Here is a 21,176-nt window from a genome sequence, read left to right as displayed (position 1 = left end):
ACTGCTATGACACAGAGGTATAGGAGCACCTTTGGAACCCTTTGAGGTCTCAACTTAGAAAGGGCTGCCCGACTGACTTGTTCTGAGAATGGCACTTAGTCCCTAAGCAGGGATAGTGGATTGTGTTGAGCATAGAGGTAGGATGGATCCACGGATGCCACTCTTTTCCTTTAGTACTTCCTCCAGGGCTTTTTTTTCCTCCCCCAAAGCTAAGAAGATGGTATCGTATGTTGTTTCCTCACCAGTTTTCCTCTTGAAACCTGATGCTCATTTACCTCTAACTAGTTGACATGTACCTTTTTTTCTGGATGGTTGAAAACATTATCACTTTCCTTAGGAAATGTTTGAACACATACACACACATCTATACATATATGTACTTACATGCCTTCTATATCCTACAAATAACAAATGGAAAAAAGAGAGCTGGGGTCAAGTATAAAATTGGCAGTTCTTGACCATGTTATTATAACTTCTTTACAATAGGAGAGTCTGTCAAAGATAAACCAACACGCCCTTGTGTCTCCTTTTGTGCAACGATGAGAAAGCCTGGAGGAGTCCATACTTAACTAAAGGAACATGCTTGTGTGATTAAAAAATAAAATTTAAAAAATTAAAAGAAATCCCAAAGCTAATACAGATAATAAACACCAAGATTATTTTGTGGTTTATGAGGGCAGTCGCAGGGTCAGCATTTAATGATACCATTGGATTCCACACTTTGCCATCAGGCAGGACTCTTTCAAGACCAGTTCAGTTAAACCAATATTCTATTCTTCTCAGAAGTATCCGGGGATATAGTAATACCTTTTCTACTCCACTCTAGCAACTAAGTACTTATACTGAGTTAGAAATTAAGAATTAAGATTTTGAGACATTAACTAGAATGTTTCCAAACTGCTTATATTTTAAGAATTTTATATAGTTGTTAAATGTAGTTTATTTCTCTTATAAATTGCTTGGAATCATGTATCATATTCTATCATTAGTTTAGGAGTACTCAATCATGCATTTAAACGTGGTTACTTTTAAAGGAAGATTTTACAAAAATGTCCTATGCCTGTGGAACATTGATCACAACCTTTATATGTGTCAAAAATTGAACAAGAATTTTCAAGCCATGAATCATTTACATTTCCTTGATTAATTATTTTGTTTTTAGGAGAAAGTGGGGGAGAGAAAAGACATCTGAACTGCCCGGTTTTAGTTGTAAATGCATTGCTGTGAGTTCAGCCAACATGAAATGTTTAGTTTGGATATTTCCAAATTTCTCTGTGCAGTTTTATAAGATAAATTTGACTCAAAATCAAACCCATTCTGCTTGTTTGTGTGGTGGCACGTGAGCAATGGTTCCAGCGGGCTGGGCTTCATATTTTCTTTTCTTCTTGCAAAAGTTAAAGCATGACATTTTGCCAAATTTGACAAAGTCCAACAATTTTTTTGCCAGTTTCTTCCTGTTAAAATTAACTGGTGCTCTCATTGGCTTCAGTACTTGGAAAGTCAGTCTGGGGTACTTAATAAACATTTTATTAAAGAGGAGGGTCTCATTTTCTCTCCTTAGACAATATCTCCTTTGCTTTAGAATTTTGCTTTGTTCCTTTTCATAAAAGTGATCATGAAAACAGCAGCATGGCATTGTGGAGTTAAAAATCCTCAGTGGTACAAAAGTACTCTCTGACAGATTTCATTTTTGCCTAGTAATTCTGTTGAAAGCACGCCATGCTCATCAGGCAAACCACCTCTAGTCTGTTTGGAATCACAGTATTTGCAAATTATTTCCCATCTCCAAGGGCCATTTATAATGGAAAGAAAGGAGATAGGAAGTTTTGAAAAAGCCAGTTCTTGGGTTTTATGCCTGGGAATGACAACAAAGCAAAGGTCATGGGACTTTCTGTGGTTCAGCCCTGACTCAGCTATTTGGTTACATAATTCACCCTGAGTGACCTGCATACTTTGCATCTATAAAATGGGATCCATGACATTTATTGAAAAAAACTTAGTGACTTTTATTCAGGAATATTGCTCTGTTAGTGGTACAGACAGAAGGCATGGAAAAAGAATGATGTTCTGCTCCAGCCTCCTCTGTTTCTTCCCTTCCCATCAAACAGCAATGTTTATCTAAAAAATCTATGAGCTTTCTTTTCAGGAGATGTATTTAATTATGAAGCAATTCTATGAGGTTTCCAGTGTATTTTAAAACATCACCCATTTAAAAAAAATCCTTAGCATTTCATAAATTAAATTTTGCTTCTACATTTTATTGCATAAGATTTCAGGTTTGAAAAAGATTTGGGTAACATATATGTATCTTAATAGAAACAATGAAAAGCATGCTTTTAAAAGCTGAAATTGCACCCTGAGGTTTCAGGTCCTAATGTGACTAGGAAATGCTGAGATCTTGAGGGACTTTCCGTTCGTGAAAAGATAAAAGATTTTTTTTTTTTTTTTCTTTTCCTCAAGTCTCCCATCATTAAAGTTTGGTTCTAACAGCCGACTCCTTCTCTTTTTCATGTGTGTTGAAAAGCAGCTACTCCCTGTATCAAAGCCATCAGCCCGAGTGAAGGATGGACGACGGGAGGTGCGACTGTGATCATCATAGGGGACAATTTCTTTGATGGGTTACAGGTCATATTCGGTACCATGCTGGTCTGGAGTGAGGTAGGTGTTGTCTGAACATTAATATCTAATAGCTTGGTCTAGTTGAGGAGACTGTCTACACTTGCATTTCTAAGAGAGTGTGTAGAATTTAGAGATGGCAGTCTGGGTGGGCCAGCTCCGGTCTACAGAACTCTGGAAACTGGGAAAGATGGGTTGGGTTTACCAGGAGGCATCACTTTCTACTGGAATGACTTCCATCCACTGGCCCATCAGCACCAGGAGAGCTTCTGTTTTGTCATTTGTCCTCATGGGCTAGCCACAGTGTGGAGGTCCTATTATGTATTGGGAATTGGAAACGAGATGCAAAGTCACAAAATATATAGGCAAAGCCCTGTTCAAGCTGTAACAAGGTAGTAATCTGTGAACATTTGTAGATGGAGTCTATTGTAGGACCATCTTCAAGGATCACCATTCATGTGACAGTAATAATCCAGGTGTAGGTGGTTCTTGACTTATTCAATGACTCTTCATCAGAGAGTGAGCGGTTTGCCGGGGGAACCTAGAAGAACCCAGGGCTCTTTCCAGCCCTAGGAGTTTATACCTCCCAGGCATCTCACTGTGGGACTTTAACCATATGAAAATGACTATGCTCTATTTGTGCAGTACTTTCCAAGCACTGTGATCATTATTTTAACCTGCAAGTTGACTTGTCTGGCAATAATCAACATTAGCTCAAATTACAAAACATCAGTATCACCATTCCTTAGAAGCCATGGCAAAGTTGCCTTTGCTTTCTAAATTCTGAGCCTCGATTTCTTAGCCAGCATACCCAGAGCCCCTTTTCTTTCATCTCCCCAAAGTTTAGAGTAAAAACAAGGTTAGAGCTGCAAGAGACCATTGAGCTCACTTATCTCACACACTTTACCAGTGCTCATAGAATGGCTAAACTTTATTGAGACTTACTATATTCTGGACACTGTGCTGAGCTCTTGACATAGATCATCTTAATCTTCCCTCTACACCACAAGGTAAATACTCTTAACGTGTATCTTTTCTTGATAAGCATACTGAGACTTAGACATATGTAATTACATCACCCCAAAGCAGCCACCCAGAGCCCATGGAGTGTGAGTGATAGGTATGTGGCCACACAAAGGAGTCAGTAGCAGAATTGGAGCTAGAACTCTGGAGCTAGAGTTTCTATTTCCATTTCTGGTTGTCCTCCCGTGACACCACTGTTTAGCCCATCCAGATGTTTTGATTGTGTTTTCTCTTTGGAGGGGCCACAGAGATAAGCAGAAAGTTAAGACTGTGACAGTTGAGTACATTTATCTTTCCAAAGCAGAGGCTGCCCTTCCTTTTAAGCCTTCTATGTGCACACCTCACTGCCAGTAAGCCACTCCAGCAAGCCCCTTGCCAGCCCGTTCTGCCACTGCCTTTGTCTTTCCCATGCATCCAACAAGCGGCATGCTCTTGGCCAGAGAATCAAAGCTCCCTTAAAGCTGAATCAGAAATGGACTTCTCAGTCCACCAAACTCATTGTTGTCCAAGTTAGAACAGCCCAGGTCTGGAGGTGGACTGAATTCCCCTGGCTGACTGCACCCCATTCTTTGTTGGAAACACTGGGTTGTAACATTAGAAGCATCACGTACATGGCATATGTTTCTTCCTCGCTGCTGGAGACAGCAGTGCTCACGAGGATAGCCATTCCCAGGTCCCATGGGCTGTGTCTTCATCCCTTCCTACCCCTCATTCTTTTGCTTGTCCTGGACCTTGAGAAGAGGGGAAGAATAAATAGAATATGAACTTTTTATCCAGGTCATAGCAGTCACAGTGAGGCCTGAGAAGTGGGGCTCAGAGTCAGCCATATTCTTGACCCCTGAGAATAAGTGGGGTTAGTGTGACACTCCCTTTACAACCTCGTGCCTGTCTTAGGCCAGGTGCACCACGTTGGATGTGGAATAAAGGACTTCAGCATATCAGGAAATTGTTAATTTTTCCCTCCACCTTGTCAAGGTCCCCCAGTTTCCTCTCAGTTCCCCCACTTTCTTGCCCTTTTTGGGGAACACATAAGGGCAGTTAAATTCTACCTTAGATTTATCTAAATTGCTTTAAGGGATCTGTTTCCATATAAAAAAATCAACGCAAGTCATGAAAAGGAAAATCCACTGAGGTGATACCTTTGTCCTCCTCCCTCATGTGTCCCTCCACTACCCCTGCCTTGAGTGTACCAGAAGCCCCCTCGTGATGGATCTGGGGGGTCCAGCTGGGAGGTGAGGGTTGGAGGGCGCATGCTCTTCTTTGCCCACCTCCTCCTCCCAAACTGCTCTCCTTCGTGGATATATCATAAATCAGCTATGACTCTTTCCTGGTGAAAGCCCACTATGTAGTTTCCCAAAATGTTTTAGCTGATATTCTTTTAAAATAAATAAACCCCCTGCAGCATTAGCAGTTGGGCGTCTGGATGGAGGACTTTAATTTGGCCTGTTATCATCATGATGGTCCTGACATTTGGGAAAATGAGTCTTGCAGAGGTGAACTTTTTGTAAATATTCTAAACTATTTATAAATTTAGATTTTCATCCAGGCTATTTGACAGATATGATGTTCTCTCTTTTTAAGTGCAGGGAGAGAATCTGGTACTGCTCCAAATCCCCAAATCCATTGCATACTGATGAGAAATTGAGAAGTAGCTCACATTTACTAAGGGTTTTCATGCGTAGGCACTTTACGAGTATTATTTTATTTGATTCTCATTATAGCCCCATATTAGATACATATAAGTAAACCAAGTGTCAGAGAGGGTCAGAGACCCACCATCACACCGACAGATAGGGCTAGAGATGGGATTTGAACCACAATGTCTGTTTTTACGAAGGAAATACAAGCCCAAGTTAATGAGAGAGCAAATAGGTAGAATCTTGAGAGTGAGGAAGGACAGGAAGAAGAGAGGAAAAGAAGACGTGCACAGTAATCCAGGTGGTACAGTAGTAGGAGTAGTAATAGCAACAGTAGTAGTAACTATGACTGTTGTTTTTAGTCAAAATTAAATTTAGTGTCTTTTATTTTGGTAGGGCCCAAAGCAATTGGGGGCCATTTCTCCAGGCTTCCACTGGATAGAATCAGAACTTGGTAACTGTGAATATTAAGAGAAGATATCTGTGAAAGTAGAGTATGACTAATATTAGCTAACATTCATTGAGCACTTAGTTCCTGCCAGGTACTATGCTAAGTGTTTGCCATGGCTCTCATGTGAACCTGGTGACAGCTCGCATGTGTAGCATGTATAGCATGCTGTTCTCATTTTACTAAGCGGGAAACTGAGCTTGGGGAAGTTAAATAAGCTGTTCAGTTATCAACTGGTGGAGATGCGATGTGAACCCAGACAGTCCAAATCCAGGGCTCACCTTTTTAACCGTCCACGATTTAGCCTATGCCAAAATTTTTACCCTAGGGTTTTACCATATCAGACCAGGGTGGAATTGCCACTGATGTCTTTTACTTGATGGTATCTTAACAGTTACTATCACCTCCCAAAGTAAGCTAGACTTGTCATGTAGAGAATCAGAAGAGCGGTCCCTTCATTTTCTAGCTGTGTAAATTTGTGGGTGGAGCCGTTGGCTTTTAGGAAGAATTTACCCTTATAAAGGGTATACGCTTTGTGTTAGAGGCAGAAGACAGCCTCTTCTTTTTCTATATGAATGACTAAGTTACTTGTATATTTAAGACAGTTAACCTGTCTGGGCCTCTTCTCTAGAGTAGGACCCCAGTCTATCCAAATTATTTGTCTCTGGCCACATTTTCTCTTGAGGTTATGCCACCTCTGAGATCTAGTACTTTTCATTTTAAGTAGCCTTTTATCTCTTCTCAATTTCTTCACTCTGTAGCTCAAAGCACGCAGGAAGCAGGCTGGTGGGCCAGGACAAGGAGGCAACATTTTAGATTAGCAACTGATGCTATTATTTCAGACTTTTTTTAGCTAAAGAAGTTTAAAAAAGAGCCAGAGAAAATAGGGCTGGCTTAATTTACCCTCATCTGTGCCCTTCCCCTACCAACACAATCTTTTGCAAGTGAGTAGTTCATTTTAGCTCACTGATTGCCCCCAGTTGGGAAAAAGAAAGGTGGCACTCTCCTGCTCCTAATTCAGGGCTGCCTTCTGTGAGCTCCCAAGTTTGGGGTGAGCCACAGGCCTTTCCTGTGAATTTGGTTTGCCATCTTTGTTACTCTTCCTTATTGCTTCTTGCCCTTTCTCCTCTCTTTTTACAAAGCAAATTATTTTCTTGATACTCTTGTACTCCTTATCATGTCTTACACCAGAAGACTTAAAAAAAAAAATCTTTGTAGTGTTTTATATATAAACCCAGAGAAACCAACAGGGTTGATGTGTGCTAATGTTTAATGTGGGTTGAGTGTTTTTCTTGAATACGCATGTACTTCATTGCTTTTGCTTTTCTACCAACCTGTGATTTGGAGGGGCGAGGGGCTCCTGCTACTGGTTTGTAGAGCTAATTGTTATTTTAATATCTCCTTCTGAATTCCTCTAATTTCTAAACAATGAGTACTGGTTGGCTTACCAGCTGGTGTCGAGCACTGGGGTAGGTGCTATCCGTGATTAAAGTTAGGCTTTGTGGGATCTGGTATATTATTTAGAGAGATAGCTTGTTCTCATGTAGCAAATTAGAGAGTTACATAATATATTCATGCAATCTAGAGTTAAATTTGTGGTTTACAATTCCAGGCAAGGTTCTAGAAGGCAGAGAGGGTAGTGTAGTCAGAGGTAGACTGTTCGAATAACCAATCAGGTTTCTATTACGTCCAGGTGGATCTCTGTGCTGGACATTTTAGGCTCTCACAATCCTTTTAATTAGTCACTGAAATATCTGAGAGAATTTATACAGCTTATGGTGTTTAAGCTGCCTGTAAAAAAATGTCCAGTGGTGGGATTGGCAGGGAGCAGAGGGTGGCGGGAATGGAGGACAACCATCCAAGAAAGGATTTAGATTTCACGGGGTAGCAGTGGGCTAGGAGCCAGAGAGTAATTATGGTCCTTCCATTGTCCAGTCAGAGCACCTACATTTTCGTCATTGTTGGTCACTGGACCTCCATCTCAACATCTGAAAATGAGGGTCTTAGACCAAATCCTCTTGGAAACCAGCTACAATTCTAGTCATTCCTTTTATCTAGAATTCACTCCCTTGAAAATCCCCCAACAGTAAGAAGTGTGGGAGTGAGGATGGGTGGGAAGTAACTTCTTCCACTATTGTTCTTCACTTTTAGAACACACTTGCAGTATACAATATCATGTTTATTTTGAACTTCATCAAAATGATTTAATTAGCCCCCAAACTGGATCTCCCTATTGATATCTCTTCAGTCCATATTTTCACTCTCTACACTTCAGATTCTGGTATCTGATCTACACCTGAGACTTATACCACAATGTTGCTCTAATGCATCTTCCAGATAGTTCTATGGAATATACCAGTTCTTTGGGATTTTAATAGGCACCCCATGGCAGATGGGGGTGGGAGGTTTTTCCCAGTAAATGTGGGAAATGTTGAGTCAGACAAATTCCACTGGTCCTGTCCTAGAGCTTTCGAGGTACTTATATGCACTTTGACTATCTAAGACATAGTATGCAGCATGTCCCAAACTTTGTGACCACAGAACCTTTTTTTTCAGGGATCACTTTACAGGAAGACATACTGATAATGGCTGAAGTATATTTACATTTCATGTTAATGAAGTAAAGTCATGAAACCCAATTATGAAGTGATTGGGCTGGGGTAGATGTAGGAAAATCTGAAATATTTGCAGAGTATTATTCAGATTAGACCAGCAATGTTTGGAGCCATTATTGTCTAATACTGCAAGGCTCTGAACAGAATTTCTCTCATATTTTGCATCTGGTTTTAGTTCGTGCACACTTGACATTAGATACCATGTGATTTTGTAGGACAGCTATATTTAAAGATTGCCAGGACCACTTAGCTCAAATGGGAGAAGCCAGAGTTACATTACTGTATGAACCAGTGAGCCTCATTCAGGGGCCATACACTGTCTTTTTCATCCAGATGAATGTTTTCTTCAACTGCATTCCCAGAGACAGGCAGGAGGCAAAAGAAGCCACTGTTTGGGAAACCTATGGGTGACCATAGTCAGGAAAATGGCAGTTTGTGGGGCTGAGAAGCAATTTTGCTGCTTGAATCCAGAAGTAGGAAAATAAGGTTTGGAATGCAGTTATTGATTTCTTCCCTTCTTCCTTTCCATATCTACTTTCTATTCTCATTTGTGCACATAGCTCAGAGGAAGGACTGTAAATTAAAAAAAAAAAAATAGTATTTGCTTCTCTGTGACATCAAAAAATGAATGACTACAACTCATACATGCTCCCACTGTGAGTTTCCCAGGCCTTATATCCGGCCTTGATTTTTACTGAACCACATGTAGAGTCACAAAATTTTGAGGGCTTTGAGGAGCATTTCCAGTCATCAACTGCAGCTGTTTTATTTCGAAAGTGAGGAGAAAGAGGTTCCAGCGCCCGCCGGTGCAGTGACTTGTCCTGAGAATGCCTTAGCTAGTTAGTGCTGGGATTTTAGCCCAGCTCTCCAGACACCAACCTCACTCCCCATTCAGCTTTCTCTTGTACCAGGATTTCTCGTGACATTTCCCTAGTTTTTTAACATACTTCCTTATATTTACCAAACCCTTCCAAGTTTTATACATAATAGCATCACAACTCTAACGACTATTATGTATAACACATTTATATGAGATACAATTCCACTAAAATCAAAAAAAATTAAGAAAGGTGGAGAAAGACATTGTGTCAAATATCTTCTCTTTCAAGAATTGTTAATATAAATAGGGTACAATGTAAATAGCTGTGTCATCCACTTTACCTATATTGAAGCTTACAGGTATAAGTTTAATTCAAAGTTTATTAAATGCACGGGTTTTAAATAATTCCTAATTGCCTACTTTTTCCTAAATACATAAGTTGCCAAGTCTTTATTCAACCTGTACTTATTGATCATCTATTAGGAGGAAGACGCTTAATGCAAAATTTTAAGCTTCATTTGTAAAGAATTAAAGGAGTAGTCTGAATCACTTGCATCAAACTTTGAATATGACTTTGAAGAATACCTTTCAAGTCCAAGTTATTTCACAGGGAATGATTTCTAAATGAGCCAGCGTATTTAAAAAACAGATTAAAAATAGTCTAATGGGCTTTTTAATATAGTTACATAGTTACAACCATGCTCACCTTATGCTTTAAAATCCTCTAGTCTATATTGTTATTTTTAATGACTAAGGCACTTTAAGTCTATCCTCTATGTTGATAATTATGGGTTAGTTAAAAGCGCCTTTAGGTTGACATTTTCAGCTATTTATTTACAGTGCATTTGGGAGGTACACATATGTGCCTATAACTTGAAAACGGATAAACCACAGAAGTGTGATGTGTTTCTAATTTTAACATGAATCACAGACAGAATTCACAGCTGGCTGCAGTCATGTGACTTTAATGAAGAAAGTCAATATTTATATAGTGTTGTGCTCATTTCATCCATGTGCTCAATGCTGATTGCTGGAATGGCTCCCTGATGATCTGACCTAAAGCCTTTCTCCTTATGCAACCTTACTGGCTTCCTCTTTCCTAAAGCCGTAACTCCGTAGTTTGGGATTCAAGCACAGCCCCGTAAGCCTCTGACCGTTCTTTTCAACATCCTTACCCACCATTCATCTTAACTTCTGCTCCAGTCACAATGAGTGATTGGATAAAGATGCGGCTCTTTATGCCTGCAGTGATTTTTTCACCTCTGCGCTCTTGTCTTGTTTATGCCATTCCTCCTTCCACAATGCTTTTCCATCCTTTCTGTGCCCACATCCTTCCGCCCTTTACGATCTGGAAAAAAATCATTTTTGTCTGTGAAATCTTCCCTCACAGCTCTAGATATTGAATATTTTCTCTTTCTAAATTCCTAATGGCCTTATCTGTACCATCTTATGTTCTTATCACTTTCTATCTTTGATTATTGTGACATAAGGGGCTGCCCTCTCCCTTGAAGGCAGGATCCATGCTGAATTCAGCTTAGTCTACAGAGTCTAGCACAGAGCCTTACACTTCAGGGGCATTAATTTATACAAAATAGTGTTGAATGACACTGCTTCTCCTTTCATTCATTCATTCAATCAAACAAATGCTACTTTTTAGCAACTGTTATATTCAGTGCTGCTTCATAGTGTCAGTACCAGATAGACTGCAGTTTAGTTTTTGTTAATGCATGTAAAATTAGGTAGTTTATATTTAGATATATTTATTGTGCAGTAAGGATGCACATAAATACCTTAGTGTAAATCTGTTGGTTATGGTGAGGATTAAGTAGTAATAAAACTAACACTTTTTAAGTGATTGATACCAGTGAGGCCTTCTCCTAAACTCATTATAGGCGTTAATTCAATAAATCCTTTAATAACACTAGATAACTAGCCCTTCCCCCTTCCCAGACAATGAAATTGAAGGCCAGAGAGGTTGAGTGACTTTCCAAAAGTCCCACAGCTGGTAGTTTGCAAAACTTGGGCTTGAACCAAAATCTTTCTGACTCCAGAGCCATCTTTTTTTTTTAACCATCTAAAAAGAAGGTAGTGAAAGCTCATTTATCCAGAGAAGAGTGTCCTAGTCACCGCAACTCTCCAAAATTCAACATGAAACCAGAAGTGAGCCAAAAAAAAAAAAAAAAAAAAAGTAAATATATAAAATAACAGACTTTGAGGTAACCAGAACAGTAATTTTAAACCAACTATGTTATCTGTTTTCCCAGGTCATAGCAAATTAGAAGGAGCAAACTAGAGGCGGGTTGTTAGAAGCAGGCTCAGTGACAGCAGAAGTGACAGCTTAATGTCAAGGGAAGGAAAGGAAAACCTAAAAAGCAGATGAAGAACTATATTACTGCGCAGCATGTTAATGGCTGTTCATAATGACAGTGGCCCTGAGTAGTCAAGAAAGAGATGGCAATTATATTCAATATCTTCTGTCTGAAACAGCATGATGTGTGTAATGCATCCTCGAAAGAATTCAGTGAAAGCAGTTGTGGTGGCAGGGTATTTAAAGGGGGTTGGCTTCAGTTTTCGGCAGAACTCACTTCCTGGAGGGATGTGTTAAATCAGGAGTTACTGAGTATATGCGCAAGGATCACTGTAGATAGGATGCAAATAGGAACTATACCACTGAAGAATGTGAGAATGAGTCACTGTTTAGCATCTTACAGCTTTGATATCCTTTTCTTAGAGCTCCGAAAGAACCTAAAAGACTTTTTGGTGAAAGGTGAATTCATTCCCAGCTAGTCTACCTTTTGATTCTTACGTTTTTCTTCCTAATTCCTAATCTTTGCAGGCAAAGATTCTGCCCTGCAAACCACCGGCTTTGATGACATGCGGCCCCTTCCAAAAATGTATCTGGCCTTCCTTTTTCTTTTATATTTTAATTTTCAAACAAACAAAGCAGCAACCCAGGACCCTAAGCCAGGCCCAACTAGGGAATGATATTCCTTCTTGACTGAATGTAGAAAAACAAGCCTCGAGAAAGAGCCCATTGTGCAGTTTCAAACCACAGGGGCTGGCGTTACTGGTGTCCAGTCCTCTCCGTCTGGAATACTCTGGACCTCAGGAACTCACCAGTGCTTTTCCAGCTCCCAGATGGTCAGGATGGGATCCAGTCTTTAATGGTGCCCAATTGGCACAAGATTTACATCCTGGGAAGAGAGGTGGAGAAAGTTTATTTAAAAAATAAATTACCGAAAAATAAATAAATCAATCAACCCACAAAACCAAAGGTAGTTGAAGCATAATGTATTTATTTTAGCCTTTTTCTCCCTGATCTGTTATTTGGAAAGATGATCTTATTGCTGTTTTGTTTTGTACAATTAACTGCATTGATTTAGGGACCTGGCTAGTTTCTCGGTCAGAAGAATTGGGTAGTATATTTTGGTGAATGTTTAATGAGGCTACCAGGAAGTCTGTGGGGGCAAAGTTAAAATAATTTTTTTTCTTTAGTAAAAAGATTTTTTGAATGGGGTGGTACTGATGATATCTTTTTGGTAGATTCATAAGGGACGTTATTGAATCTTTATCCTAATTATTAGTGGTGGTTAATGATGTCACGGTATTTACTCATTCAATGTTCAATAAGTATTTATTGAATGTCTGCTAGTTCCCAGGCACTCTTAAAACTGGAAACAGAGTAGTGAAAACAAGAAAGACCAAGTTCATATCCTCATGGGGCTTATATTCTAGTTGGGGGATGCAGGCAATCAATAGGAAAATAGATCTATATCTCTCTTCTATGTATCTGTGTCTATGTCAATACCTATGTGAGAGATATTTCAGACAGTGTTAGGAGATACTCCTGACTGTTAAAATGTAGATTTTAAATCCCCTTTTAACTCAATTCCTGGGACTTTGGTTTCAAAAGTCTCCTCTGACATTCATACATAAAGTTTATCTTTGGGAATTCATGTGACCCAACATATTTTGCTAAACATTGGTTTTGTTATTTTCTTGAAAGGACAAAAGGAAACCAGAATGTTTGTGAAACAGTAAATGCTTCCACGCGCTTTCTCTCACGTTCCCTGAGAAATCATATACTGCCTTTGAGACAGGCAATTCTTGGGAATGAAAAAAATCTGGGTTACGAAACCCAGAGAACCCTGATTAGGGAACAAACCAGAATACACTGAGAGAGAAGAGCTGGCATCCCCTGACTTATGTTGTATCCACTTCGGGGGAATAGAGACAAAATATGTAGGTAGAGCCAGCACAGTCCCCAAGAATATACACTGATCATATTTCAGCTTTCTTTAAGAACTCCAGAAAATAACATTTTTTAAACACCATGTTTAACTACAGAAAGATGAATGCCCCGGCGTGGAAGGAAAATAAGTTTTCTTGTGTGGTCACCATCACTGTGGTGTCTCTTTAAAGCTCCTTAGTCGATTTGGTTTTGAAGCTTTAATTATGCTTTTATGTTATAGTTTCCTTATTTAAGTGTCTGTTTTATGTCCATCACTCAGCACCCCCTGCCTATCTCAAAAGAGATGGATATTATTATCCTAATTGAGGAGGAGGGAGAATGCTGTGAGAATTATTAATACATAAATTTAAAAATTAATCTGGAAAGTGCTTTAGGGTCCCTAGAGAAGCTCTACCCAAACACAAAGCATATTTAACATTATTGTCTGTACTCCCACAGAGCAGGAGCTGGTGCAGGATAAGATGGTAAAGTGAGGCACAGAGGGTGACACTGTGTGAATGGACCAGTGTACCTTAGAACCCAGACTCTTGGAGGGGTAATACCTAAAAACCACTGTACCAGTGCCCACTTTAGCCTTTTTTCTAGTCATAGCTGTTAATTTTTTTTCCACAGAAGAAACTTTAACTTTTCCTTCCTTTTACCCCTTCTCTTTAAGTCTTTGCTTGTTTTGGAGTTTTTTGTTTTGTTTTTACTTTTTAGTGTTGAAAGTGATTAAGGCTAAAATATTAAGTCCTAAGGGTGGTAATGAAAAATCACTGGTGCGCTTTCTAGTAATCCCAGTTATTTTTTTGGCTTTGTGGCATGGAACTTCAAATTGCATTTATTTCATATAGTTCCATTGGTTGGAAAACGTGCGTAAAGGCTTATCTTGGAATTGCTTTTTTGTTTTGCTGGGACATAATTCTCAGCCAGCCTCTCACCAATGAGAAAGGTTATTTTGAGGACCTGCTGTGTTCCCAGAACATTTTTGAATGCAGGAGAGGCTGAGGACCCATTCCACCCTGTTAACAGTGGAGGTAGGATGAAAAGTACAAGTGCCAGGAATTATGGAAAAACAGTAAACAGTAGTAGGGAGGGACAGCTGTGGTTGTATAATGGTGGTCATCAGTCAGGCAGACTTGATTCTTCTTATCGGTTCCCTGGTCATTTTTCTTAACTTTCCTGAAATTCATTTTTCACATCTGTGAACCAGCTACTACCCTTGCCTGTCCCTAATACTATAGGACAGAAATCACTGAAGGAGTTTCTCACAGTACGTGGCACATAGTAAGAAGACAATGAAAAGTCACTGCTGCTGAAGTCACCATCAAGGTCATCACCACCATCCATTTAGTGTGAGCTACAGGGATACAGATAGTAAGTGCTACTGGCGCTCAGAGAAGAAGGTGATTCCCAAGACTTGTCGTTTTCCCCCAGAATTCTCCAACATGTCTCCATTAATATTTTAAAATACTAGGTACTCGCATTCACCCACCACGTGGGTCACACTTTTGATCCTGCTAGAGACTTTTATAAAAACCGCTTGGAGAATTATTCTCTCCCGTGCCCCTCTTCTGGACTCCCAGGCTTTGCAGACTGCCTCTTTGGGGTTTTGCTTCCAACCCTATGCATCTTTCATGTTTCTCTCTGCACCCACAGAGGGAGTCGTTCCTCTTTCCTGTTTCCCACTCTGTCAAGGACAGGCCTCACCCACCGCCCCCCATGTCTGCATCCTGTCTCTCACGGTCACAGCAGCTTCACTTTGTACCCAGAGGCCACAGCAAGCGTGCCTCGCCTGGCCGACCACTCGGGACTCTTCTGCTCTTGTGCTCTGAGTCTGGAGAAGAGAAAATGTTCACACAGGCAGCTCGGAGGGAGCGAAATTGCTGTCGCCGGCAGGTCCTCAGTGTGCTGGCAGCCTCTTCTGGGGCCTTGCAGAGACCATGTGTGTTTCTTTCATTGTGATACCACACTTAAAAATGATTGCTTCTGATTATAATATTAATGCATTCTGATTGTTGAGAAGCCTGAAAATTCAGGGAGGTAAGCAGAGGAAAATATAATTACCCGTAACTTTACCATCTAGTGGTAACTTCTCTTGACACTTTGATGATTTTCCTTTTGGTCTTTCTTCCATGCAAATATATATCTAATTCTTATATAATCACATGCAATACATATTGCACAAAACTGATAGTATTCTACTTTTGATTTTGGTAATATTTTTCTCATAATAAAAGTAATACCTGTAAATGTATGAATTTATTTATTCCAGAATTATTTATATGATTATTATTTCCTGTGCAAGCACATGCATACTCTCTCACACACACACAAATAAACACAGAAGTACACACACACACACACACACACACACACACACAAACACGAGGAAGAATCAGGAGAGACAGAGATGTATCGCATCTAATGTCATCAGTCTAGAAATAAACACTGCTGTTGGAGCATTGATCCTTTGTGGCCCACTTTTTAGTACTGCTTAACCATTTTTTTCTTTGTTTCGCCTTATCCCTTCTCACTGGAATGAGTCCCAGACCTTTAGACATCTTCTTTTTTACCACTTAGATGATATCTGAGCAGTAGTCTCATGCAGGGACCTGAGTGCTGGGCCAGTTGGATAATTAATTTTAAGAGCAACTTAGGGAATGAGGGTTAAATATTATCAGGTTAAGAATAGTGGGTTCTTATGGATAGGGATTGCTTGCTTAATGCAATCAAACATCTAGTGGAATTCTGGTCTAATTTACACAAGTATTTATTTCAGAAATATTTTGGAAATATCCTGTATGTAAGGCATTCAGTTAAATACTTTAGAGGATACAGATATGAATTAGACCCTGTAGCTGATCTTAGGGACCATCTAATGGGAAAAAGATGTGTAAGAAAATCTTTATGGCACAAAGTAAAATAGGATGCTAAGTTCTGTAGTATACATTCCATAATTATATAAATTCTTACAAAGGTGCGGGTAACTGTGGATCAGGTAAAACTTATTGGAGGAGAGAGCATCTGGTGAGGGTCTTAAAGAACAAGAAGAATATCAGTAGGGGAAAGTTTAGGCAAGAAATGGCATGAACAAAGAAAAGATGTTAGGCAAGGCCATGGTGTTTTCATGTATCCACATGGCCTTCAGAGTGTGGAAGGGCAGAGTGGGGAGGGTGAATAGCAAGGGTGATCAGCTGTCAGGCCTTAGAGCACCTGCCTACCATGCCAAGGAGTCTGGACTATATACCATACACAAAGGGGGCAGGTGAGGTTTTGAGTCGGGGCATGACATGGTGAGGTTGATTTGAAGAAGATAATTCTGGTGGAGAAGGTAGAAGTAGAGAGAGACCATTTAGAAGGCAGTTATAATATTGCAGTCATCTGAGTAAGAAATGGTGACAACCTGAACAGCATAAAGAAGGCAGGCAAGGGGCCAGTGGAATTCAGTGGAGGGTAAAATCAACATGACTAAAAGAAAAGTTGAAGGGAGAAAAAAAGTAAGATGATCCTAAGTTTTCTATTTTGGGTGATTCAAAGGAGAGTGTTCCCTTAACTGAGAGAGGGAACACAGGAGCAAGAAATACATTTATAGGTAGGAAGATGATAAATTTATCTTGGGCCCTGTTGAGATTGAGGTGGCAATAAGACATGTTCAGGGAGATTCTGTTACTCTGTTGTTCATAAAAATGTGGTGCTTGGCCAAAGAGATCAAAGCTACAGGTGTAGATTTGGAAGTCAGTTTAGGTGAGGTGGTTGAGCCAATGAGTGAATTCAAGAAATGTCAGGCGAGTGAAAAAGAAAAAGATCTAGAACAAGACTTGTGAAATTTCTACAGTTAACAAGTTGGCAGAAAGAAATAGTTGGCACATGAAGAGAACAGGAGCCAATGAATAAGAGAGGAGCCCTGGAAAACACTTATTTACAGGCCTAAGAGATGGGTTTTCTTCTACTGTTTCAAATAATGTTAGTTAACTTGCTTGACCCTCAACTTTTCTCATCTGGAATATATATCCCATAAGGATGGGTTTTAAAAGAGTGAATATGAAAGCGCTTTGATAAACCATCAGATGCTCTGCAAGTCTTAGGTCTCATAATTAGTGTCACAGAAGTGAAGAAAGTGTAGACTTCCAAAAAGGAAGAAAGTAGTGTCAGATGCTACAGGGTTTCAGAAGAATATTTATTTTTAGCTCGTTTGGTTTGTGATTTAAGGAAGTTAAGTCAAAAGAGTGAATCTGTTCTCTAATCACTTAGAATAGAATTTCCCAAAGTGTGGGGTACGTGCCCCCTGGTTGTACAGGAGACCATTTTGGATTCGACACAGACATTAAGTAGAACTGAATCATATCCTGAGAAAGTGATTTTCCTTTTATTTCTCTTTTAATCCTTCTGATTTATGTTAAGGGACAAAGTCTCATTTGGGGCAAACAAGTCTGTAACGTCCAGCACTAGCTCAACTCCCTTTTCAATAAACCCACGCAGGTTGTCAACATTATCTAGCTAGGATCTAACATCATATTAACTTTAAGATTACCACCCACAGTTCCTTCTTATTCTGGCAGGGGATACCAGTTGCGATAATAATATAGCTTCCTTTTAAAATAAGTTACTTTAAACAAAAAGGTAACCAACTAAAAATTTTTAAGTACATAATTGTACAAGTGGTTTATAGATATGGCAAAACTAAGAAAGTGGTATTCCAATGATGGAAGTCCAGAAAATTTAGACTTACTAGAGCCCTTCCTCCTTCTGTAACTTAGAGGGGCTGCCTTAGTTCAGCCAGGTTGGAACAATGTGGGAAATTTATCCTGAGATGGGGGGAGGGGTTTGGAGGTGGGTCTTGAGTTCTAGACTTCCAAATCTAGACCCTGTCTTTTCCCTAAGATGTTGGGTCAATTTTTGCAGCCACTAGACTTTTCTGGACTTTTGTGTCCTTCACTAATGAAATGAGAGTGATAGTTTTAAATGATTACTAGCATTCCTTCCCGTAATAAATACTGTAATTCTTTGAGTGATTAGTAATTAAGCCTCTGCTTTCAACTGACAGAAGTTAGATACAAGTTTTTCCTTCTGTAAGCCATCAGTATCACGTGTCAGTGCTAGAGCCTGTTCCCAGACTAACATCCACAGCAAGGAAAACATCAACAAATTCACTCTCTAATGATGATTCATATTCTACCTCATTTGTGAAGGATAGTTATTTCAAGAATGAATCTCTGCTTTAGTTAGAGTGATTGATTAAAACTGAAAATAAAATTGTAAATGAAAATTTGTTTCAATTTCCTGAGCCTAGTACTTTATGCCAACACCCCACTCTCTTAGTAGTTTCTTTGCAGTCATATCTAATCAATTTGTAAGGCCCATGAATTTTGTTTCTTAGTGTAGCAACTCATAGGTAATAAGTTCTTATGCTTAAAAAGATGTCTCAATTGTCTGCTGATATCTTTCCATCTTTTAAAATGTATTTCCCCTGAGAAAAAGGAGGGCAGGTGAAGTGTTTTGTAACTGGCTGAAAGTTCTCCAAAATATCGTGAATTAATGTTACTCTACAGTCCAAGTAACTCTTAAGATAGAAGCATACCACTTATTTGGAATATAACTATATGGCAAATTCCACCATCAAAAACATAGCCAAGGACCAGGCAGTAAAAGAAAAATGGATATAGCATGTAGATTAACACACACACACAGTCTTTGGATCTGAAAATTTTGAGTTTGATACTACCTTTAAAAAGTTTAAAGGTATGAATATAAACAATTTCTTTTTTATGGTTAGATAGGAAGAATTTGTTCCTGTCATTTTTTGAACTGCATTGGGGTCACTTTTTTGCTCTTATTTGCTCTAACGAGGGTGATTTGTGCAAGCAGTTTAACAATTTATGATTCTGTTTTCACATCTGAAAAAAAGGGATAAAAATACTTACGATTTTGACCAAATTAGTGACGAAAGTTAGTGTTTGCAAGTAAAACACATCTGACCAAATTAGTGTTTGCAAGTAAAATCCTCGGCAATGTAGTAGATAACCTAGGTACTCAGCAGGTGTTAATCCCAACATTGCAAAAACACTGTCTGATCAGTTGAGATTAAACATGCACTTGATTTTGGAAGATCATCTTTTACTGCTCTCCAGAGCCTCTTTTCTTCTCCTATTCTCTATACAATAGTAAACTTGATTTCCTGATTTCGATGCTTAAAGATTAGAAGAGCAGTATAGAAGGTTCAAAGGACACCAGGAGGAAAAAAGACAAAAAAAAATGAATAAAATAGAAATAATTTAAAACTCATAGGTATCCAGGGCCATTTAGTGCAGGGGAAAATAGCCCCTCATACCTCAGTGGTCACTTAGGGCTTTTCTGTATTATAGAAGATATATAGATCTAAGATAAATAGAGCTTTGATACAAGATATAAGAAGGGGTGTTCCAAACGAAAATCTTGATTTATCAAGGCTAAATTAAATTATATATACTTTGCTAACTTTAGAAAACATATAATGCATTTTGGAAGAATTTCGGTATGAGAAGGTCAAAATCTTAAATATTTTTTGTGCTTTTATGGATAAACCCTTAGCCGTCTGAAAAACTTAGCCATGGAGAGCTCAGTCTCCAGGGGTTCCACATAAGCACGATAGTACTGAAGTATCTTCTATGTATTTCCCGCAAATAAACTAAGGGTCCACACATTCTATGGAAGAGGATAGGCATTTCTAACTACTAAGTTAAAATGATTTTTATGCAGATGACCTTTATGTTTCAAGAAAGAGCATATGAAAGAAATTACTTGCGGATTTTAGCAATAGCAACTTTCTTATATTCTTTCTGCCAGGACTTTGTGCTAGGACAGTTTACCCAGGCAGGACGCAGGGGCTGGCATTTGTGGGTGTCACCTGGATTCTCATGGTGTCACCTGTGATTCTCTGGGCAAAACATTTGAATTTGCATATTGAAACAAAAGCCCTTTCTAAGTTATAAGAACAGCACAAACATGAGTTAGTATAAACTCAAGTGATCACCCATTGCATACTGACTCAGTACCGCAGCACTGATCTAAATGCATCTGAAAGGAGTAACGAATGGGCTGTTGCACACACCACAGAGAGAGCACGCAGAGTCCAGCACCATCAGAGGTCAGCCAGTCAAACACCAGGGCTGGGGTTTTCAAAGAAGCAGATAATGCCAGTTTTATGGCCGTTAATAACATTTTAGTTATATAAACAAAGATACGAGTATTAAAAAATAAATTCTGCTTTGCAGTGCACTCTGGCTGCCAACAGGGTTCAGAAATGACCTTCCTCATTGTGCACGTGGCATTGCATAATGGACCACTGAGCATACTCCAGCCCCCTCCCCAACTTTCCATTTCCCTTTTATGGACAGTCCTTAGTTCTGCTAGATCCCTCAGCTATTTCAGGGAGGCACATTCTTGGGTTTCCCCTTTAAAGCTCTTTGATTGTGCCTCTGGTAGTTAATGCACCAAATGGTCTTCAGGGGCATTTCCTACATGTGCTCTGCAGCTAATCAGAGCACCTTGGCCCACTGATTTCCTACCTCTGTGTTTTGCACATGTTTGAGGGCTCACTTCAAACACCAGGCCCACCAGCTCTGGAGAGGAGTGGCAGAGCTCAGCTCTGATTTGGGTGTCTGCTTCAAACAGAGATTTTCCAAAGGATATCCTGTAGTAGATAAATCATTTCATTAGGCCAGGTTCACTTTTCAAACCAGGAAGCAGAGTGCCTGCCGTGTAGGAAAACTCAGATAAAGTTGTTATGGCTGTGCTCAGAGCACTT

At 39.5% G+C, this 21,176-nt stretch overlaps 1 protein-coding gene across 7 annotated transcripts in view; it reads left to right on the top strand.

Moving 5' to 3' along the window:
- Nucleotides 1-21,176, top strand: part of EBF1 (EBF transcription factor 1) — a 393,446-nt gene that overhangs the window by 292,823 nt on the left and 79,447 nt on the right. For 4 of the 7 annotated variants that reach the window (XM_059917603.1, XM_059917601.1, XM_059917607.1 and 1 more), the window contains exon 9: nt 2,528-2,658. In XM_059917603.1, the coding sequence (XP_059773586.1) occupies nt 2,528-2,658 (131 nt within the window). Of the gene's footprint in view, nt 1-2,524; nt 2,659-21,176 lie in introns of all 7 variants that reach the window. The other 3 variants (XM_059917602.1, XM_059917600.1, XM_059917605.1) reach the window with 1 other exon arrangement.

Source organism: Balaenoptera ricei, chromosome 3 (assembly GCF_028023285.1).
Source record: "Balaenoptera ricei isolate mBalRic1 chromosome 3, mBalRic1.hap2, whole genome shotgun sequence".
Taxonomy (NCBI): Eukaryota; Metazoa; Chordata; class Mammalia; order Artiodactyla; family Balaenopteridae; genus Balaenoptera; species Balaenoptera ricei.
The sequence above is the reverse complement of the archived record's forward strand: the minus strand, read 5'-3'. Positions and strand labels throughout refer to the sequence as shown.